Source organism: Fukomys damarensis, unplaced genomic scaffold, assembly GCF_012274545.1.
Source record: "Fukomys damarensis isolate Sample0158 unplaced genomic scaffold, DMR_v1.0_HiC HiC_scaffold_28, whole genome shotgun sequence".
Lineage (NCBI taxonomy): Eukaryota > Metazoa > Chordata > Mammalia > Rodentia > Bathyergidae > Fukomys > Fukomys damarensis.
Window position 1 is genome coordinate 42,121,043 of NW_022900940.1, and position 22,125 is coordinate 42,143,167.

At 45.3% G+C, this 22,125-nt stretch overlaps 1 protein-coding gene across 2 annotated transcripts in view; it reads left to right on the top strand.

Moving 5' to 3' along the window:
• Colq (collagen like tail subunit of asymmetric acetylcholinesterase) overlaps positions 1-22,125 on the top strand; it is a 65,667-nt gene that overhangs the window by 35,148 nt on the left and 8,394 nt on the right. For both annotated transcript variants that reach the window (XM_010643113.3, XM_010643112.2), the window contains exons 7-16: positions 876-938; positions 1,409-1,435; positions 2,018-2,062; positions 2,241-2,276; positions 5,944-6,024; positions 11,708-11,804; positions 17,474-17,613; positions 18,736-18,855; positions 19,326-19,446; positions 21,216-21,318. In XM_010643113.3, coding sequence (XP_010641415.1) covers positions 876-938; positions 1,409-1,435; positions 2,018-2,062; positions 2,241-2,276; positions 5,944-6,024; positions 11,708-11,804; positions 17,474-17,613; positions 18,736-18,855; positions 19,326-19,446; positions 21,216-21,318 — 833 coding nt within the window. The remainder of the gene's footprint in view (positions 1-875; positions 939-1,408; positions 1,436-2,017; positions 2,063-2,240; positions 2,277-5,943; positions 6,025-11,707; positions 11,805-17,473; positions 17,614-18,735; positions 18,856-19,325; positions 19,447-21,215; positions 21,319-22,125) is intronic.

A 22,125-nucleotide genomic window follows, 5' to 3' on the forward strand; every position in this document is an offset into this window, starting at 1 on the left:
TTTTTTTTTTTTTTTTTGGTACACTCGGGACCTTGCACTTATGAGGCAGTAGTTTGAACCACTGAACTAAATCCCCAGCCTGAGATGTTTCTTAAATGTAAATATACCACAGATTTCAAGAACTTATTATGAAAATAATATAGACATAGATTATAAAGTATCTAATTAGTAATTTTAAATTGATTGTATATTGAAATGATAATTTGATTAAATTAGTAAGCAAAATATATTGGTGAAATTTCACTTGTTTAGTTTTACTTTTAACATGGCTTCTAAAAACACTTAAAATTAAGTACGTAGCTCACCTTGTATTTCTACTGGTTGGTGCTGGCATAGAATTAAGTATAGAAGGTGCTTAAAGTTCCAACTGCAATGTTTTCTCAGGAGCAACAGAACCCACTTATAAACCTGAGTGTCACCCTTGCCATAGAAAATACCCAGAGGCTGATACACACTGTTCTCGGCAGCAAACATAGGGAAAACACGTATAGAGATGTCTGAAAGGCTCTCTCTTTGCAAAGAGCAAAGCAGGCAAAATTTTGTATATTTTGACACCTTGTCTTCTGAGGCCCCTGTGCCTTCATGTTTCTCCCCAGCCCTCTCACACTCTCTCTAGGAAAAGATCCAATATCACCACCTACAACACCTTAGTGAGTATTTCATTTGGAGATCTGCTCACTTTGGGTGTTTTCATTTTATATTTAATCTGATATACCTTGCGAGGAGGAGAGGGGGAATTGGAGGACTTCAGATTCACAATCCTATTCCAGTGTCCCTGCTTCTTCTAGTTTAGTTTCTCACCCACGACTCTTCTGGCTCAGTTTCTCGAGGAAATGTCATTGTGGGTCTTCTTTTCCTTCTCCTAATTTATACAGGGTGAAAAAGGTGACCTGGGTATGATGGGCTTGCCAGGGTCAAGAGGACCAGTGGGCTCCAAGGTCAGTACGTGCTCCTGATGGACAACCCCAGATCTTCTTGATAAAGCTCTGGAGTAGCCGTTGTCTGCAAAATGGGGAGTGTGGGGCTGCTTTCTTAGGCTGAGGAATGTTGCAGATACTGGAGATCCCTATGCTGTCCTTTGTCAGCCCTTTGGGGGACATCCTGTCCCAGGATTCAGGGGCATAGGGATGCCATTTCTGATCCCCTCCTGGGCTGTGATGTTCAAACTTCTGGACAAAACAGCAGATGGAAACCTTGTTCAGGCCTCTGTGTCATAAGAAAGCAATGTTCTTTTCAGGCCTGGTATAAACACAACCCTCTGGGACCTCTTTATGACTGCAACCCCACCAAAACTTGCAGTGCAGCGTAGAGACTCTTCAGTGTCCCATTCAGGGGTTTCTTTCACTCGTGGACCACACCCAAAGGTTCTACAGTGCTGATTGTAAATATACTTTCTGCTTCCCTTTAGGGCTACCCCGGATCCAAAGGAGAAAAGGTCAGTGCTTGTCTCTTATGGCACCCCAGAGCCTGGTCTGGACTGTAGGCCTTGAATCAGTGATGGACAGAGGATGGGCTGAGGGTTCTCTTTAATCAGTAATTGGCTGCAGCAATCATTCTTAGCTATTCCTCTCCCCTTTGTCAGTGGGCTAGAGAGAGGGGGCCCTTCAGGATAGGGGAAAGCTCACATGGAGACAGATGCTTGCACATAGGGCAGATAGAGGATGGACAAGGAGAAGGTGGAGAAGGTGGCAGGAATGTGTCCTTACACGTGGCCTCCTCATCTGTCAAAATGGAACAAAAGCCAACGGGCACTTGAGACAAATTTCCTGGGGGATAAGGGAAGATCCAGAATTTTCTGTGAGCTATCCTTTATTAATTCAAGAGATCTTTGGGGTTCAAATAGAAGGCAGATCACAAAGCATTCCTTTCTCGGGAAAGCCAACAAATATCTCTATGCCATTTGTCACATGAGGGCCTTAGCTTAGGAGGCTTTTCAGTTTGAAATGCTTTTCTTCCCCCATCTCAACCTCAACATGATGTTAACTCATTGACTCTCTCTCCTGTGGTTTCCTCCTAGGGATCCAGAGGTGAAAAGGGGGACTTGGGTCCCAAAGGAGAAAAGGTAATGGCCAGCCCATGGAAATGATAAACTACGGAGGAAGTGACCGGCCCCCTACTCCTCCCATATGTGGACTGAATGATGGACAGACAGATAAGCAGCCTCCATCTTGAAAATGGCTGACCAAGCTCATCCGTAGCCCTTTCAAATGTTATCAAACTATTTGTTGCTCTATTCACAGGGTTTCCCAGGATTTCCTGGAATGTTGGGGCAGAAAGTAAGTACCTAGAAGTAGTGAAACACAGGTCTCAGGAAAACAAACAAAAAACAGACCCTGCAAGCTCAACAGTTACTACACTGGGGCTCGTGTTCATCAGGCAGGGAAAGTGGATTAACTGTGAAGGGTTCTGGTTTCGTGAAGGGAGCGAGTTGCCTTAGCTACTGAGGGAGGGTAACAGGATGGTCTCCAGCTTAACCAGAGAATAGAGTATTCCATCTGAGTAGAGAGAGGACCTTCTGTGCTTTTCCTGTTTCTTGGCAGGATGTAGCAATGTTCAAAAGCAGCAGCCTCTGTGACAAGCTGCTCAGATCTGAGCTTCAGTGCTCAAGGCCTCTCTCAGCCCACAGGCCTCAGGTCTTTGGCTTAAAGTCCCTGCTACCTGAACTCTTGGTGTAGTTATAAAGGGAAGTACCATTCTGCCAGACATGTGCAGAATTATTTTGACTGGATGACAGCAACCATTTTATAATAGTTAAATTTTTTATTTGTTTTTTGTCATTGTTGTTTTGTTTTTGTTTTGGTACCAGGGATCGAACTCAGGTCCTTGTGCTTGCGAGGCAGGCGGCAGAACCACTGAGCTAAATCCCCAGCCCTTTATTTAATTTTTTAATTAAAATAATGAAATATTTAATGAGCCTCTTGCTTAGAACAAGGCCTAATTTTTTTTAAAAAAGTGAGTTTCAGGTAAATTAAAGAAAAATGTTTGGTTGAGGATATACTCCTAAGTGAAATAAATAAATCATACAGGTGTAAATACTGAATAGTTTCTCTGGTGTAAAAAACTATAATTGTTCATAAGAGCCTAGTGGTATAATTGACAATGTGAAATAGGAAGAAAAGGGCTAAAGGTGTAGGGATTGTGGGAAGGGTAGGGGAAAGGTAATAAGGGAAAAGAAAAAATATGAGAAAATGAAAAAATGGAAAGAAAGTGTTAGTTAATGCGGAGGGAAGGAGGGGGTGAAGAGAGGGCAGGGACAAGGGGAAAAAATGAGAACCAAGACCTGTCATGTAAAGGTACAAGATCCCAGTAATGAAGGTAACTGTCCTGTATACCTAAAATGTACCACTAAACTCAATGAGAAAAAAAAAAAGAGGAAAAAAAGAAGAATATTTTGTAAATAAAATATATAGATATAACAAAAAGTATAAAGGTAGCAACGGATTGACAGATCTTTAGAAACTTTTACTTAGGGTTAGGGACTAAGGAAAAAGGATGAGGTCAGGATGAGAGGAGGTATCAGAGAATAAAGAGAAAGAGAAATGTATAACTGACCGTTTAGAACAATTCCTAAGCTAATATCGTAATGCTAGCTCTTCAGTTTGAGGCATTGACATTGGAAAATATTTTAACTTAGGCCCCAGACTGTACTTTTTCAAACATGTAAATGGATGCTTTCTTAGAATTTTTTAATTTTTTAAAATTCATCTTGACATTTTCCAAACTTAAACAAATTTTATCTACCATATCTAGTCAGTAGAGCATGTTTAAGCATTTTTAGTCTTTATACATTAATATATCATACTTTCAACTGTCAGAAAGTATTTCTGCCTCCCTAGAGAGCGTGTTGCAATTTTTAAAATAGATTAATCATATAAGCAAATTAGCAGGGCGTGGTGGAACATCCTTGTAATCCCAGAACTTGGGAGGCTTGGGGCAAGAGGGTTGCTGTAAGTTCAAGGTCAGCCTGAACTCTATTGATATAAACAGTGAAACTGTTTCAAAAAAACAAAAAATATATATACACAAACAAATTAAAAGAGAAAATTTTATTTTGAAACATTTAGGCTAGCTGAGCATGGCAGCACACACCTGTAGTCCTAGTATTCAGGAAGCCGAGGCAGGAGGATTACCAGGAGTTCAAGGCCAGCCCAGTCTACATAGTGCATTCAATGCCAGCCTGAACAACATAGCAAGATCCTGACTCACAAAACAAGCAAAAAAAAAAAACATGTAGTGTACGTTTTTATTCAGTGCAACACTGAACCTCAAAGAATCATAAGTTACTATAAAAGCAGGTATGATGGTTTCTCTGGCCTGTGCACCACCTACTTGGCATCAGAAGACTTGTCTTTCCCCTTTTATGGTAGGCTGTTTTAAGACAGCACTGATATGATAATCATAATTAGGTCTTAGGAGAGAAATTAGATCAAGAAATTACTGGCTGCTTCCAGTTGATAAAGAGAAGGGCCACACTTCCTTCTGACAGTCTCCTTAAAATATTTATATTGTTTATGCTACTGTTTTCTCCTAGCCAAACAAGACCTCCCCTGCCCTCTCTAAACAGCCAAAGGAGAATTGTGCAAAAATCTCCATGGCAACAAAGAATCCATCCTATCCCTTTCCACTCTCACCACCAAGAATGCTGAAGGATACCAGGAATTGGAAAGAAAGCATAGACTTAAGGACAGTTCTTGGTGATGCAAAATATGGGTTACTTGAGAGGGGATGGGCTCATTATGTTGGCTGAGCTGACGGATCATTCAGTCTTATGCTCGATCTTTCTTGTATGCTCATGTTCTCTGGGATTCCCATTGTATTTTACTGCATCTGCCCACCATGTGGACAAGAATCTGGGTGTCTGCTATTGTCTCTGAGTGGCCGGGGCAGCATGGCCACAGGCTGCTAACAGAAAACCTCATGGTTGTAACTGCTAAACTTACCTTGTTGGAGGTTATTTTAGGCTGTAGGGGATTTACAGGAGGCAGGAATAATGAGCTCTACAAGGTCATGGCCTCAAAAAATAAATAAATAAATAAATAAATAACAGGAGTCCTGCAGAACTGTTCCAAAGGTCTGGAATCCTAGAAAAACACAGAAAGAAAAACTCACAGTAGGATGGAGAAATGAGTTTTCCAGAATGTTGGCTTTGAACTATGAAATTCTTTTTTTTTTTTGGTACCGGGGATTGAACTCAGGTCATTGCACTTGCAAGGCAGGCAGTGGAACCACTGAGCTAAGTCCCTGGACCCTGAACTATGAAATTCTGTGGTTAGTGAATTTGGTTCTGATAGTTCAATATAAAGTTATTTTCAATTAGGGATGTGGTTTACACTATTTTTGCAATAATAATATTGAATATTTGAACATATATTTGAAACACCTCTCCTCACAAAACAAAGTTTTCATCTAAATCAATGGAAGTGAGCTGGAGCTTAAAGCAATATTTACTAAAGAGTAGGAAAATATATAGTCCTAATAAAGGCCATTTAAATGAGTGCAAACGTCCCAAAGATGACAGTTGGCAAAACTATGTGCAATCATTAAAGAAAACCTAAAGATTGAACTTTATATTAAAAACAAAACATAGCAAAACACAATCAGTATAAAACTTCAGCTAAAAGAGGCTTTCCCCCAGTTTGTAGCATCACACATGTGACTGAAATACAGAAAGAAATCTGCACCTTGGCTATTCTGAATGGTGTCTCTTAACTTGGCCACTAAAGCATTGCCCCACTGCTGTCTCTCTCAGGTAATAAGCAACCCGCTCAGGGATACTTCCTTTTCCTTAAAAGACAAGACTGCCTTTCACCTGCCTTCATCGGTCTCCCGGGCAGCCCCCCTGGAGAGACTTGGAATGATCCAGAGGCTGCCCTCACAGGCAGTGATTGCATAGACCCACTCTACACACTCGATTCCTTGCTTGCTTCTCTTTCTTCTTTCCAGGGTGAAATGGGTCCAAAGGGTGAGCCTGGGATAGGAGGACACCGAGGACCCACAGGAAGACCAGGAAAACGAGGGAAGCAGGTAAGGATCCCAGGACTTACCACCTCCAGAGGTCAGAAATTCTTGACCTGAGGGCACATGGAGAACAGGGCTGTAGACTCAGTCGGAGACATTCCATAGCCCAAGACTCTGGCATCCTCTGGGCTGGTGGACAGAAGCAGCAGCGCTTGCAGGAGCTCCCGGCTTCTCCAGCCTAGCCATCGTTCCAAACAGATGGGTAGGATGCTCCATCCGAGCTGTGCCTAGGGCCAGAAGCAAGAGTGAGCCTTTGGTTCATGGGGACAAGTCTAACTTAACCAAAGCAATTGGGAGTGGAAGGAAACCGTGGTCACTAATCCAGAAAATGTTCCTTTGCCTCAGTGTCCTAGCCACAAGTGGAATTTTGGAGACTAGCCCCAATAGTTCCCTGCTGTTGAAAGGTCTTCTGCAACTCAGTAATAGAGTGGTTTTCCCCACCTAGGCCTCCAGTTTGTAGATGATCTTTTTTATTGGGCTTATTCAGGATTTAGGGAAATTGCTCATCTTTAACTTTCCTGACTAGCGGGCTCCTATGTTAAGCTGGCGATGTAAAGGAAAAGGAAAGAGGAAGCTGTGTTTGCCAGGGCAGCTCTGGATCAGTTCTGAGTGCCTCAGAAAATTTTCCAGTCTGTTTTATAATAGCTAGGCACTCCTGGGGGGGGGCTTACTTTTTTGTCAGTTTGTTGGCATTTTATTTAATTTTATTTAAATAATTTTTAATTTTAAAAATTGATCTATATAAGCATGAATACATGCATGACTTGCTTTTTAATGTTAATGCCTTTAAATGGTAGCACAAAAGTAATTTGAACATACATTAAAATATTTGTGTTTATTTTATTTTTAACTGACAAATAACTATATATTTGGGGCCACACTTGATGTTTCAATAGATGCATACATTGTGGAATGATCGTGTCAGGCTAAGACCTCTCCCCTCATATATTAGTTATTTCTTTGTGGTGAAAACATTTAAAATCCTTTCATTTTTGTCAGCTTTTTACCTGTCTTTCCATTATGAATACATACACTATCACAAAAAACTTACAGAATTCAGAAAAAATAAGAAATCATCTAAAGACTCAGCACCTAAGTATATGCACTGTTGGTCATTGTGGTATGATTTGTTTTTGTTTTTGTTGTTGTTGTTGTTGTTGTTGCTTTTGGTGTTTTTTTTTTGTTTTGTTTTTTGTTTTGTTTTTTTGGTACCAGGGATCAAACTTGTGTCCTTGTGCTTGCAAAGCAGGCAGTGGAACCACTGAGCTAAATCCCTGACCCTGATTTGGTATATTTCCTTCCAGAATTATTTCTTCTTATACTTCCAAGTAGTTTCTTTTATATCCAATATATAGTTATTTTTGTCCTTAATTTTTTTGTTAAAACCACAATATTCAGTCTTTCTTGCTACTATAGATATTATTAAAAGTTTGAGAATATCTTGTAAAATACCTGCATCATGTTTTAGTAAATGAGTAGGTAACAGATTGCTCGGACAAGAGAGGTCTGACGAGATTGCACATACTGCTGAAATGTGAACAGCTTGGGTGCAAAGCTTTCCCCATTCTTCTAATGATTTCTTTGGGCTAGATCCACTGTAGATGCGCCCAATGCACATAGTTTGCCAAATTTTGCCTGCAGAAAAACTGCCTGGGCACTGACTGAATACAGATTCCCACTGTAGGTACCATCGTCATAGTTGGCTGTGTTTCATCCCCACTGCATAGACTTTACTTCCCAACGACTATGATGCAATTGGCCTGAAATGGGCCTTCAGCAAGATTTTTATGTTTTGTTTGCTAAGCTGCCCATGTCATTCTAATGTACAGCCAGGGTTTGGAACTATGGTAACACTATGATGCTAGTCACAGTCTTCTGCAAGTATATTTAGGAATGACAGAGGCTCCAATCTGGCTGAGACCTCACAATAACAAAATTCTAGTCTAATTTTCAAAGTTCAGTAGTTTCAATAGGTATTATGGTCATGGCTTCACAGTACTACCACAGATACCAATTTCCTTAAAGCTAGGCTCAGGAAAAGGAAAGGAAGTATTTTATCATGTTCTCCCCTGTTGCTGATTTCCATTCAGAATATTTTATGCTTTGGGGTTCAAGGAGCCTGTTGGACACTGAAAGTATAACTCAGGGGTAAAGTGCTTGCCTAGCATGTGCATTGCTCAGGGTTCCATCCCAGTACAAGGTAGAAAGAAAAGAAAAAGCCTGTGGCTTCTGTCCTCTACTTTTTTCTGATGGTGTTTTTCTTTTCCTGGGATAGCCAAAGCCAGGAAGCCTATTTTTTGACTCTGTTGGCATTGATTGTGCTGTAGTAAAAGCTACACCAAAACCACATCTGTGAGCTCAGAGTGCTAGGGGAATGAGCTCATCTTTCCTACAAAATGTTATAAACAACCCGAATGTGCGCCCAGGCCTCACTCAGTCAGCAGTTGCTTGAGTTGTTTAGCTTTGGAAGCCTATCATAGCACTTTATTTTTGTCATGAATTCATTTCCTAACGTAGAGTCATATATCCAGCGTTTGTTGAGCCTGTGGTACTAATAGTTTCTGGAGGTTATTGTAAGTCAACCCAAAACCAGATTGAAAATGCAGAAAGGATTTCAGATAAGAATTTCTAAACCAGAAAGATTTTAGAAACCATTTACTCCAGTCTCCTCAGGTTATTCACAAGAAAATTAAGGGCCAGGGAGGTAGAGCTGCTAGACCAAGACCCATCTACTGAGCCCCTTTTGAGCTAAAGGATAGAATTTAGAGTATGGCAACCAGCTATTCCCATTTCCTCTCCCTATTGCCTCCCTACTTCAGGACTTGCTTTTGTGCAGGCCTAGGAAAACACCTGTTGTCTTTTTCATAAAAAACTTCAGTTAAGGCAACTAAACCACCTCCTCTGGAGAGATCTTCCAACTCTGTGGCAAATAAGAAATAATGCTTTTCCTGGGAAGTACAGCCCAGTGAGTCCTACTGATAGAGACATGGTTCATTTGAGCGGATGACGATAAGTGAAGATTTCTTTACTGTTGGGTATCAGAATCAAGGCACATTTCCAGCTCTGTCAAGCTGTGTACTTCCTGTGCTCAGAGCCAGCTGAGTTGGCTGTCAGAAAAGCAAGGGTTAGCAGTGTCTATATTAAGCTGGTGTGACTTCCTTTCTCATCTTGGTTACTTCATGGAATGCTTCAGCTTAGGCGGAGGCTTAAGAAAGCCCTCTATATGGATGAAATTGGAAGCAAACAGACCACACAGATCCCATAGTAAGAATTTGAGAACTCCTTGGGTATTATCAAGAGGGTCTCTAGGCCTGACCAGGCAGCAGGTCACATGCCACCTTTCTGATTGGAAAGGAGTCTCCAGTATGCCTGTGATCAGACTTGGGGAAGATTATGTTTCATCAGGTGCACAAGCTTGCCAGTCTTAGTGTAGTAGGGACAGCCAGGCCAAAAGTCAGCGGTGAATCACAGTCCTGATTAAGTTGAGGGCAAGGGTAGTTAATTAGCAAATTGCTCAGGAAGAAGGCCTGTAGTAGTACACACCAACATTGTCCCCTAGGGTCACTCCAAGGGCCCCTGCTGGGAACTGAGCCTGATTTTCTCTAGAAGCTCCCAGAGTAGGCAGCAAAAGGACACTCCCAGGGGAATTGTTGTTGCTGTGTCCCCAGCTGGCCCCGGTCCTTACTTTTAGTAATAAATCAAAACTAAAGCACAAATTTACAGAAAAAAAAAAGTTTTACTTGGAAAGTTAGAGGTAAGGTAAGAAAAGACTCCAGTTTAGGTAGCTGAAGGTGTCAGACTGTGATACAGGGGTTCAGACTGGCCCACCCACGAATGCAGAAGGCCAGCTTTTAAGGATTAGCTGGTGGGCTGGGGTCTGGTGGATCATTACCGCAGTCCTAGTGTCATAGTTCTGGAATCTTTATGGCTCGGAGATGGGTTTGTTCGCGGATGACTGAGTACACTGACTGGAGAAAGCATGGTTGGATGTCCCCGGGGATTGCCCATCCTGGGGTCTTCAGTCTTGGAAAGGGTAATATTATGTAAATTCAGGGCTAATCAACCTTGTTTTGCCAGTTTTTAGACAGATGCTCCCTAAATTATTGACATAGCCATATGTAGACCTGAGAAAAGATTTGACCCAAAATGTATTTTGCATCTGTAGGCCCAAGTAAAGGGTCAAGATTTGTAGCAAAAATGGCTTTTAAGTCACTGGCTATTCCAGGAGGAAACCCGAATCGTGCTTTTAATGATCCTCCCTGTTTGCTCACCTATATAGCGATGCCTGTTTTATTATTCTTGTACAAATAAAATGGGCTGTGTGAACCAAGTAGGTCTCTGTTTACTCCTTAAATGAACGTCTCTGTTTAGTTTGTTTTGAGACGTTGAGGTTTTTTTCAACCCCTTACCAATAGTTTGAACTCTGTGTGGGCTCCAGACCTTAACCAGAGCTTGTGTGGCTCTTATCTATCGCTAGTGATTTTGTGAAGAACAATCACATCTTTGCTTTCCAAGTAGCCCCCCAGCTGCCTGTCTCCAGCCTGCTAATGACTGACTTTCTGCCTAATATTATGACTGCATCAGCCACAATGGGCCTTTAATTAGAAACTCAGGTCTTCTTTCACTGTGTGAAATAAATCCAAACCGTGCTCCATGTAGCCCTTCATCCTGTGCAGACCACGTTTTCACATCTATGATCGTGTTAGCCTCATAACGACCTATGTGGGAGTTTGTTTACTGGATCCATTTTTCTGAAGACAAAACTGAGACACAAAGCAATGAGAATGAGTTACACAGGGTCTCGTGGTCAAGGTAAATGTCTCACCTTATAGACCAACAAGCCTCCCACCCCTTTGTGCTGTCTGCCTCTTCCTCCTCCCTCTTTTGATCTGGGGAGGAAAGGGGAGCATGGCAGATTCCAGCCCACAGGAAGCACGTGTCTCACTGATGAAACGACCCCTCAGATAATCTCTGCACTGCAGCCTGGGATAAATGCTATGAAGGAAAAGCTCCAAATGAGGGGAGCCTCTACCAGGGAGAAGAACCCACCCAGGCTGGGCAGGCCTAGGAGTTCTTTGCCACAGCACCTTTGAGCTGAGAGCTGAAGGCAGAGGGCAGGGAAGAGGAAAATGAGGCAGAAAGCAGAGTTTTGAGAAGATGAACAAGAGTTTTAGTGTTCTTGACGATCAAAAGGACCATAAAACTACAGACACTGGGAAGCCTGAGCAGTCAGCTTCGTAGGTGGAGTAAGGATCTGGGTCTTCATACAGAGAGCAACAGGAAGCCAGTGATTGTGAACAGCTCTTGAGGTGAAGTAAAATAGTCGCAGCAAGTGGGAAGAAGGCATAAATTCTAGGCCTGACTCTGCCACCTCGATGCTAGAGTTCTTGCCCAAATTCTGGCCCTCTTCTGGACCTCTGTTTCCTAGTTCGTGCCCGGAGAGCTCGTGCATGGGCTCTGATGTCCTGTTTCTAGGACAGAGCAAGAACTAAAGCCTGCAAACTTGGCACTACTTCAAATGTCACCTGTCCCGAGCCTGTTAGGAGTGTGGCAGTCAAGACTTCTGGGGCTGCATTGTGCTTTGCGCTTTTGCTCCTATGTGCTGAGTCGTTTCTGATTTAGAGACCAGTGGGGAAGATAGTTGGCCTTGTCATGTTCTCATAATGGGCTCTGCCTTTCTTTCCATCAGGGACAGAAGGGAGATAGTGGAGTTGTGGGCCCACCTGGCAAGCCTGGGCCTTCTGGCCATCCAGGCCCTCCGGGCCCCCCGGGCCCCCCATCTGCAGGTAAGAGCTGTGCTGCTTCACTTGATCTACAGGGCCACCCTCCTGGCCAGCTACCCTACGGAGGGCACAAGGGGACACAGCAGAGCTCCGCCTGTGTCTTCAGTTAGAAACTGCCAAAGGCACTTGACTCTGTTTACAATTTCTCTCCAGTCTGGCTTGTTCAGCTTTTATACAAGCAATGCATAATGCCATACGAAAGAGTCCTTATTTATTTGCACTGAAGATGGGGAAGAATTTCCAAAAAGAAATGAACAGTCTATGGTTGAGGAGGGCATGGGTACCTTGTTTGACCTTTTCAAATTTGATTAGCTGTGTCCTTTATTTTGTTCCCTTGCAAGGCCTTTCAGACAGCATCTCCAAGTCCAAAAACAGCTGCTGACTGTGCAAGATTTTTTTTCCTTAGTTTATAAAAGGAATCAAAATTTTTTATTCCCACTTGTTTCTTTAAAAAGTGAAGGCATTTTAAAATCCCACCAGGCACTTTTTCCCATGTTTCTCGGAATGTACTTGTAGCCACATTACAGGACAGACAAGAAATGTATTTTGTTAGATTCTTTAAACCAAACTGAGATTGGCTGTAAGACTCCAAACTGTCAGGATGCCAAGAACATTCAATCTTAGCCGTTCCTGGAGTTGTCTCCACTTCTCCAATGATGACAAAAGGATTGGGCAATGATCCTGGTGAATTATGGTAGAAAAACATCGGAAGAGGCCCCTCCAGCCCTTGATCTACCCTTTGCCTCTAGAATATCTGTTTTCAGAGTCTACATGGCCCATGGATGCCTGGTAGCAGCTACCCTGTACTACGCTCGAGTGTCAGAACATGTGCAAGGCTAGGAATCCTGGTCTTTGTGGTTCAACTTACCAAGGAGGACTCACAGCCATTCTTTGTGAGTCTTTGTCTCTTCCCCAGGATAAAAGGACCCTATCTTCCCTGTGTCTAGGGAAACTCCTCCTCTTTCACACTCCACCTAGTTCCACGCTGTTAAGGGACCTGGATTTGAGATGTGGCCCGGGCCGCGTGCCCATGTCCCATAATCTGCTTCTGTGAGCCAGGTGACCTGGTTGGTCCTTTTTACTTAGTCCTCATCTTCTTTGGTTCTGGCATGCAAAGTTTTTCATGGAGTCCCAAAACCACGAGCTGCCAATCCCAGAGACTAAAAAAAAGTGTGGGTTTCAAGGTCATTGACAAACTGAGAGCTTATCTGCCATTGTAAAGACCACCAGCGCTTGCCTTGAATTCTCTTTTGTTCCTTCCTGGGGTCTAGGGTTGAGTGAGGAGACCAGGCCTGGGCAGCATCAGCAGTGGCTCCAAAGCCCACTATTTTGTCCTGAGTCTTTGGTATATTGCAATCTTTTCTCTTCAGCAAGCCTAGCAGAGTCCAGTTTTCCCTCCCTGACCTTCTGGCTCCTTCTCTTCCAGCCCAGTATGTCCACCTCTCTTTCCCTCCAGCATCCCACCCTCTGCCAAATCCTGGCCTGACTGGCATCTGCCCGCCAGCAGACACCAAGTTCTCTGCCAAGCTGGAACATAATCCTTGGTCTCTCTGAGTCCACGTAACTTTATCTGGCTCTCTTCTCACCCTCTCCACATCCAACAAAATCCTCTGCTTCCTTCAAAGCCCACTTTTCAATAAGGATATAAGGGCATGTCACCCTCTTTTGAGTGCTGTCACACACTGCCTTTCTGTTGTGGCCCTGCACTGGGCACATGGGTCCCTTGAGGGCAAGGTCTGTGGCTGAGTTGGCTTCACACCCCCTTGGCACCTGGTGATTGAGATGAGCAGGGCTGGTCCCTTCAGGGGCTCACAGCCTGTCCCTGCTGGGTTACAGCCAGCAGCCAAGCATGGTCAGGCTCCACTCTTTGGACCAATGTCCCCTCCCTCTCTTCCTTCCTTTGAGTGACCTCCTTTCTGGAGAGCCTCCCTGAGAGAGGATGCTGAATAGAGGAAAGAGGAAAACTGAGGCAATAATCTTGTTCTTTGTAAAAGTTTGTGGTTTTGCAGGTGGAGAAATGGGAAGGGAGGAGTTTAAAAGAGACATCCCTATGCCTAAGACCAACTGTATTACCACCCACAGTTGGCAAGGCCCCTGAAGGATTCCTCAGGTTACCTTTGAGAGTCTGATGATTAAAAAAAAAAAAAAGTCCTGAACCTGCTCTCAGGAAGGAACTGTGCACCTACACCCAAAATTCTGAAGCCCTTCCCCAAAGCCCCCTTGTGACAGCCTGGAGCTCCACTACCCATGTGTTAACCTCCCCTGGCCCAGTCCAGTCCTCCCTTTATGAATAAGAACTGTGAGCTTCAGAGAGAAGTGACTTCCTCAAGATCACAGACCTGTCTTGTGCCACCTGGTCCAGAGTCAGCCTGTGCCTCCTGAGCTCCCCGCGCAGCCTCTGAAGATTGTCATGCTGCCTTCTCCAGTGTGTCAAAGCTGAGGTGGGGAGTTCAAGTTGCTGTGCCCTGCGGGGAAGCCTGGCAGGAAGCAGGCAGAGGTAACAGATGCCTTCTAACAGCTGGGAGGAAGTAGCAGGGAAACTGCCATGGTGGCAGCAGGTTCCTTGCCACATCCTGTCAGGAGGCTCCCTGAGGTTCTGATGCCCAGAACTGTGAGGCCAGATGATATTAGGGAGGTTGGAGAAGGTGGGAGCTTTTTAGCTACCCAAGTTTCAGAGAAAGAGGGGCTATAGGTTGGGGAGGGAATAAAGGCAAAATATATTTGGAGTGTGATTTGCAGTAATTGAGTTACAAATTTGGCTGAGTCCTTCCTGCACCCAGGCAGGGTATAAGTGAATCAGTGTGGTACCTGGGAATTGCCAGCTTCCTGAAAGCATCAATATCCTAGGAATGTGTCTTTTGGGTGGCATATTATTAGGTCAAACATGAGTTCCAATCTCAGCCTCACCACTCATCAGCTGGATAACTGGAGAAAATCCTGATTCTCCCAAGGCCATGGTTCTGGGGAGTCACTGGGGTCACAGAGCCTTTCAGAAGATTGCTCCAATGCCGCTCTCATGCCTCTGCTCACAGAGCATTCCCACTTTATTTCCCCCAGTACTTAACTACCCAGACGAGGCCTAGGCTGATGGAGCCTCTTCCTCTGGGCCCTTCTGGAAATAGCAGAACCCAAGACTGGAGCTCTTTGCCCAGAATTACATTCATATTTCTTGTTAAATCAGACAACTGTAAATTGGCATAAGAAGCTGGCAGCCTCCATTCTCATGCTATCAAGAGTCTAATCTTGAGCAGATCTGCCAGCCAGCTCAGGAGTTAGCTGGGGGCTAGGAAGTTAGGGTCTTTCCACCAGCTGCTTCCTCACGGTCCCAACCAGACTTCTCCCCTAAAGTTATTTTATTTTCTGCTTTTCTGGGGAATCTACACCCTGAGTTACCAGATCATGGCCACCCCAGATATACTGCCTGAAACCAAGGACTGGCTGGTCTCCAGTTCCCCCTTACTTTCCCAGGATGGGTACATATTCATTCCTTTTCAGTCCAATCTTGTCTTCTGTTTCCTCTCTGCTTGTTTGGTAGACCTTGCTGTAGTGCTTTTCTGGCAGCCAGAGTGTGACTTCCTCTTCACTTAGTCTGCATTCATTCATTCATCAAACATGTGCTGTGCTCCATCTCTTTGTCAAGCCCTGGTGGATGAACACAGTCCCAGTCCTGCTGGCTGTGTGGAGCTTACATTCTCTGGGAGAAGATAGACCTTGTCTGCATAATCTCGCTGTGGTGGGCTAACTAATGGTCAGCTTAGAACACCCAGCTTGACTGTGTCAGTGTGGTCTGGATGTGGAAGGCCCACCTGAGGACTGTTGCCAAGGACATAAAAGGGAACTGGAGGGGAAGAGTGTGTGCTGTTGACTTTCTTGGAGAAGCTTGCCAGGGCTGGTTTTCCAGATACGAACTTGGCTGTTCTCATCAGAGGAGTTTGGATACTCAATGCCAGAGATGGCTGCTGTTCTCCTCAGGGGAGCTCTGGTCTTTGCCTTGAGCGTTTCTTCCTGGCTCCGCTGTAGACCTCTCAGCCTGGAGGCACAGGCCCCTCACCCTGCTGGCGCAGACTTTCTAGCTCCCACCACTGGCCTTTGGGCCTTCCTAGTGCAGATCCTTGATGTGGACTTGCATGAGACACTGCTGTAGTTTTAGGCCTCTGGCTGAACTCATAGAGGATGTTTCCTTGGGCTCTAGGCCTATAGTTGGACTTGTGTAAGGCATTGTCATGAGATCCAGGCTCTCACCTGGATTCTTCAGGTCTCTAGCATGTGGACAGATCTCTTGCACTCCTCTGCATTTGACTTTTTGGGAGAATATTATGGAATACTCCTATAAATGATTTGTCCTGTATTAAATCTATTCCCTTGCAAACCCTGACTACAACACTCGTATATGTAGAATCAGAGAGAAATGCTGTGAAGAATAGACACAAGGAACTAAGAAATTGTGCCTGAGGTGAACACAGTGGAGTGTAGGATTCAAAAAGGCTTCCCTACGGAGGTGACATTTAAAGCCAGATGAGAAGGGAGTTAGGTGGCCCTGGGGAACAGACGGATAGAGGATGGAGAGAAATGATTGGTGAGGGAACGGGGCTATGCAAATACCATTTCTCTGGACTAGCAGCTCTCAGTCTTGATGAACACTGGAGACACCTTGAGAGCTTTTAAAATTATGGGTACCTAAGGCTAGGGTAGCTGTGGTAGAACACTCAGTTAACATATACAAGGTCCTTCACTAGGTCCCCAGCACCACCCGCAATACACACACAACTGCAGATGCCTGGATGCTATTCTTAGATGTCTGGATGAAACTGGTCTGAGATGAGGCCTGGGCAATGCAGCCTTTAAAAGCCAAAGGAAAGCCAGACACATTGGTATGCAGCCCTAGGTACACATGAGGCCAAGGCAGGAGGATCACTTGAGTTCAGGAGTTGGAGACCAGCCTGGCCAACATAATGAAACATTGTCTCAAAAAAGTAAAAAGTAAGCAAAAGTCAAGGTGAGAACTCTCGCCTCCCAATCTCTCACACTGCTAGAGAGTAAGATTCCTGACCATATCTTTTCAGGGTATGTCCTGACTTTTCTCAGAGTTCATGAAGACTAAGCTGGGCATTTATAAATGTTCCACTTTCTTCCTGGAGAAATAAAAGAAGCCCACTTCCATATTCTTCTTTAAATATATAAATCTATATTTATATACAATTAAAATCAATAAAAGTTATTCTTCAGCAACGTGTTCTTCTTCAAGAAGCCCCTGTTGATGATCTGAACAAATATGGCATTGTTTCTCTCCAGCAAGAAAATCCAGAGAGGGACTATACCTGACTTTTTTCAACCCCAATCACTGTCAGAGTCCTAGTTCCCATGAGCCCCTTGTCTTTCCTGCACAATGGCTTTTCTTCTCACACTTGTTACTTCGTGATTACAAGATGGCTGCTGTAGCACCAGATAGTTTGTCTCTCTACAAGGCAAGAATGAAGGGGAAATTATATCTCTTACTAGCTTTTATGACCTCCACATCTTGTATCAAAGTGAGCTCCCTAGACTTCTCCCTCAGGCCTACCTGACATGCCATAGACTTTAACCTTTCTGTTGTACAGGTTGCTTATATCCCCCTAGGCTGTTTGGTTTTCTCTTTCTTGGTTCTAGTAACACAGTGGTCTGTTGCTTTCTAGGACAGCTTGTAATGGGACTCAAAGGGGAAAGAGGATTTCCTGGGCCTCCAGGAAGATGTCTCTGTGGACCCCCTATGAATGTGAATAACCCTTCCTACGGCGAATCCATGTATGGGCCCGGTTCCCCAAGAGTTCCTGTGGTGAGGCTTTTCTTGGCAAAATCTGGGTGGTTGTCCATGAGGACCTCTCAGGACTTTAAAATATCTTTTTAGTAAAACTTACTTTGCCCATTATGCTGGGCACACACTCATTATAGGAAATTGTAACAAAGAGAAATCAAAAGAAGGAAATCAGATTGTCCGTCTGGTTATGGGTTCACTTTTCAGTATTGCCTTTTTTAAAAATAATAACTGATAGTTCAGATAATATTGTGTAAAAATGTTGTCTTTTAGTTATCTTTACTGAAATCCCATCATGTTTCAATACTGTGTATATTTTTCTGAACTTTTTATTATAGAAAATTTCAAATAAATATAAAAACAAAACAAAACAAATAGCCGGGCGTGGTGGTGCATGCCTGTAATCCCAGCACTCGGGAGGCTGAGGCAGGAGGATCACTGTGAGTTCAGGTCAGTCTCAACTACATAGTGAGACCCTGTCTCAAAAAATAAAGAAAGAAAGAAACCCCAGGCACACTTTGCCCAACTTTAATAATGATTAACTCACATCTAATCCCATTTCTCTTTTTTTCTTTATGCCTACTGTCTACTGCCTGCCCTCCCTAGGATTATTCTGAAGTAAATTGTAGGCATCAGTTCATTAGAAACACTTAAATGGATACACACTCATTTATCCATTATGTAGCTTTGCCATGGTTTATTTAACCAGTACCCTGTTGTCAGATATTTATATGATGTGTCCAAGCTTTCACTGATGTAAATAATACTGTAATGAACACCTTTGAGTATGACTGTTTTGTTAAGAATCATTTCCATTGCTTCTCGGCCTTTTGCCTAAGAGCAAGTAAAGAATCATTTCCAGATGCTGAGTTACTTAACCATGTAAGTCTTGGGACTATCTAAGACATTTAAACATGTTAAATCATGGAAGGTATTTTAACTTCAAACTCGGGCATTAGGAACTGGATTGAGAAGGGGTGGGGATCAAGACATTCTCCCCATTCAGAAGGAATGCTACATTGAACCACGAAACCTCTCTCTGCACTGTGGAGAGGCCAGCACAGAGATTCTATTTGCTCCTCCATTTTACCTACCCTATGGAGAATTATTCTCTGGAAACCTCACCAGTGTGTTCTCTGGCAGATTTTTGTCGTCAATAACCAGGAGGAGCTTGAGAGGCTGAACACCCAAAACGCCATTGCCTTCCGCAGAGACCAGAGATCTTTGTACTTCAAGGACAGTCTTGGTTGGCTCCCAATCCAGGTACCCCAAGGGAGACTCCTTACCACATCCCCTACTGCCACTGCTCCCACCCAGGAAAGGGATACATGCAAACAAGAACAGAAAGGCGCTTCCCGCTCCATCAGCTGGGCCTGGACAGAGCGTCACTCTCTGTCTCCATGGAAGGCCGGGCATCCTCCCGCTTACTCTTTCTGGTCGCTGTCTATGTCCCATCCCCACATAGAAGCTCCCCTCTGAGCCAAGGTCCCCAGTGGTCTCTACGTCACTGCAGTATGTGATGCTGTGCTCATCAGACCCGATATTCTGCCGAGCATAGAACTCTGAGTGGATGATGGGAAACAAGTACCTTTCTACCCGCAGTAGGAAGCTAAGGGATGCCCCTCTCCTTAGCTGTGCCCCTCGGGCCCAAGGGCATCTGTTTCCAGGGCAGCAGCCGCCCTGCTGCCTGGCACGGTACCTCCCAGGTTAACCTTGTGTGTCTCTTTGGCCAGTTGACCCCTTTCTACCCTGTGGATGACACCATAGACCAGCGTGGCACCTGTGGGGATGGGGTCCTGCAGCCTGGGGAGGAGTGTGACGATGGTAACCGCGATGCGGGTGACGACTGTATCGGTACGTGGGGCCCTGAGCAGCCAGTGGTGGGGTCAGGACAAGCTCTGGATGCCAGCTGAGATGGTTCAGGGCCATGCTGGAGCCAGAGGGTGTTCCCCCGACTGCCTGTGATATCTCCCTCCCCATTTCTGGCCAAAAGTGAGTTCTTCCACTAACCAAGCTTACCAACCAGTGTTCTGGAGGGTTTGGCCTCCAGAGAGGCCTTCCTTGCCCCAGCCCCTCTCTTTTTTACAGTCCAGTTTTTCCCCTTTTTTCCGGGACTGAGGATTAAACCCAGGGCCTTCATACTGAGTTAAATCTCTAGCCATTTTTTATCCTTTATTTTGAGACAGGATCTCACTAACTAGCTAAGTTGCTGAGGCTTGGCTTGAACTTGTGACCCTCCTGCCTCAGCCTCCATATCCTACTTTTTGACAAAACCCCCTGTCCAAACTCAAAGGTAATGGGCACCAGGTGTGGTGGCTCATGCCTGTAATCCCAGCACTTGGGAGGCTGAGGAAGGGGGATCACTGTGAGTTCGAGACCAGCCTGGGCTACATAGTGAGTTCCAGGTCAGTCTCAACTACATAGTGAACCCTGTCTCAAAAAAAAAAAAAAACAAAAAAAAAAAAAAAAAAAAAAAAAAAAAAAAAAAAAAAAAAAAAAAAAAAAAGGTAACGGGCTCTTGCTTTGCAGGACTGAAAGACAACGTGGGCGAGGGGCTGCAGGTGTGACTACAGACCCCTCCCCAGGTCACACAGATGGCCCCGTGAAGGGAGGCTGAGCTGCCTGAGCTGCTCCAGGCCTGCAGGCTTGCATGGACAGCATAGTGCTGGAGAGTTTTGTTTTGTTTTGTTTTTAATCGAGTGACAAAAGCAGGAAGGGAGATAGAAAGCATGGTTTTTTAAGTGGGAACATAGTGCGAATGCAGGCTGAGTGCCACCAGGCTGAGAGGAACACTGCCTGCAGCCCTGAGTCTCATTTTCCTCTGTCTGTGAGATGGATGTGGTGGTGCTGACCCCTGGAACCTTGCGGGATTCTGGCCATCTGGCCGTGGTGAGGGCTTAGCAGGCGTTGGGTAAATCCACCTCTGACTTGGTTTCCCAGAGTCAGCCCTGAGAGTGTGACCTTGCCCTGGAGCACTCTGGGGAAGGAGGACAGAGCAGAGATGAGGCTGTGGTGGGTGCATGCAGTGGGGCAGTGGAGTAGTGGGTACAGAGGGCGCGGCTGCTGCCTTTGCCTGTGCTCCCTTCCCCTCCGGCCCATGTTCAGACTCTCAATGAGGGGCTCACAGAGTAGGAAGGAACTAGTTTGGGTCTCTATACCCTGAAAAAAGAGGGGGTTACCTTCCCTGGGTGAGAATAGGGGTCTTTGTGGATGATCACGTGGCTCTCCAGGACACAGGCTGGGTGCCATTGTTACCACCCTGGGACACGATCGTCACCACTCCGTGCTGTCAGGTGGGAGTCACCGTGCTCCTCCTTGGTGTCAGACGCCCAGGCGCCGGCGTCTCACGTCACAGGAACTCACAGCCGTCCCATGAGGGCGGACAGGGTCCCTGGCTACTGAATGATGAGGCTGGCTGGAGTCCCAGTCTCCTTCTCTTGTTTCGGGTGTGGCCGTGGGAGACTCAGGTCTGCAGGACAGACCAGGGCTGTCGGAAGCCTCATACAGGCCGATCCTCAAGTAGTGGGTGCCCTGGGAAATCCTTCGAACTGCAAGGCCCTTACAGTCTGAGGCAAGCCTGTGCCACCCTGCCCTGCTCCGGGCTGCCCTCTTGTATCCCCCAGGCTGTCGTCGGGCCTACTGTGGAGACGGTCACCGGCATGCGGGCGTGGAGGACTGTGACGGCTCGGACTTTGGCTCCCTGACGTGCAAGACCTATCTACCTGGGTAAGGAAGGCGCCGTGTGCTGCTGTGACTCCCATCCTCTGCTTCCTCCGCTCCTCTCCCTCCCTGATCTTTTTGAGTGTCTCTCACATTCCTGGTACTTTCTAGACATTGAGGTAGGGTGAAAAATAACGCAGCACATCATCCCTGTTAACAAAGAACTTTCTGCTCAATCCCTGTGTGTCCTCTCAATTGGAACAGGTGCCCCTGAGGCTGAACTGGGGCAGACACAGCTGCCAGCTGTGTCCTGGGGAGCAGCAAAAGCTCCAAGTCAGCTAGCTGATAAGCCCAGCGGTTACCGTGGTTACATCCCTCTCCTGGCTGTGGCCTGGGAGGAGAGTCCAGTGGAGGGGAGTAGTGTCAGAGCATGCCAAAGAATCTGTGTTCGTGCAACCTGAATTCCCTGGAATACCCTGCCCACCCCTTAGCCATGCCTGTGGGTGCGAGTGAGATCAGACGGCACGAATATCTAGTTCTACTGGTTCACGATCCTCCAGTGAAAATATTTCCTCTGACTCCTGTAGTTGTTTCTGTGTCCCCCTCATCCTCACAGAACCAGAGTTGTAGAATATCCTAGGAAAAACAGGAGAGCTGTTCCCTCCCATCTGTGTCCTGCTGCTGTTCCCTGGGCTTCAAAGTAGATCTGCTGGCTCTGAGATCTCTAAGGTCTGTCGGCCCTCAGCCAGGCTGGGGAACAGACACCAGGCCTGTCTCTGCCACCTCCATTTTCTCTTCCAAGGCAGTCTCCTCACCATTTGCCCTCCAAACACAACACAAGCATATCCAGCCAGGCAGGGGGAGTTATACACC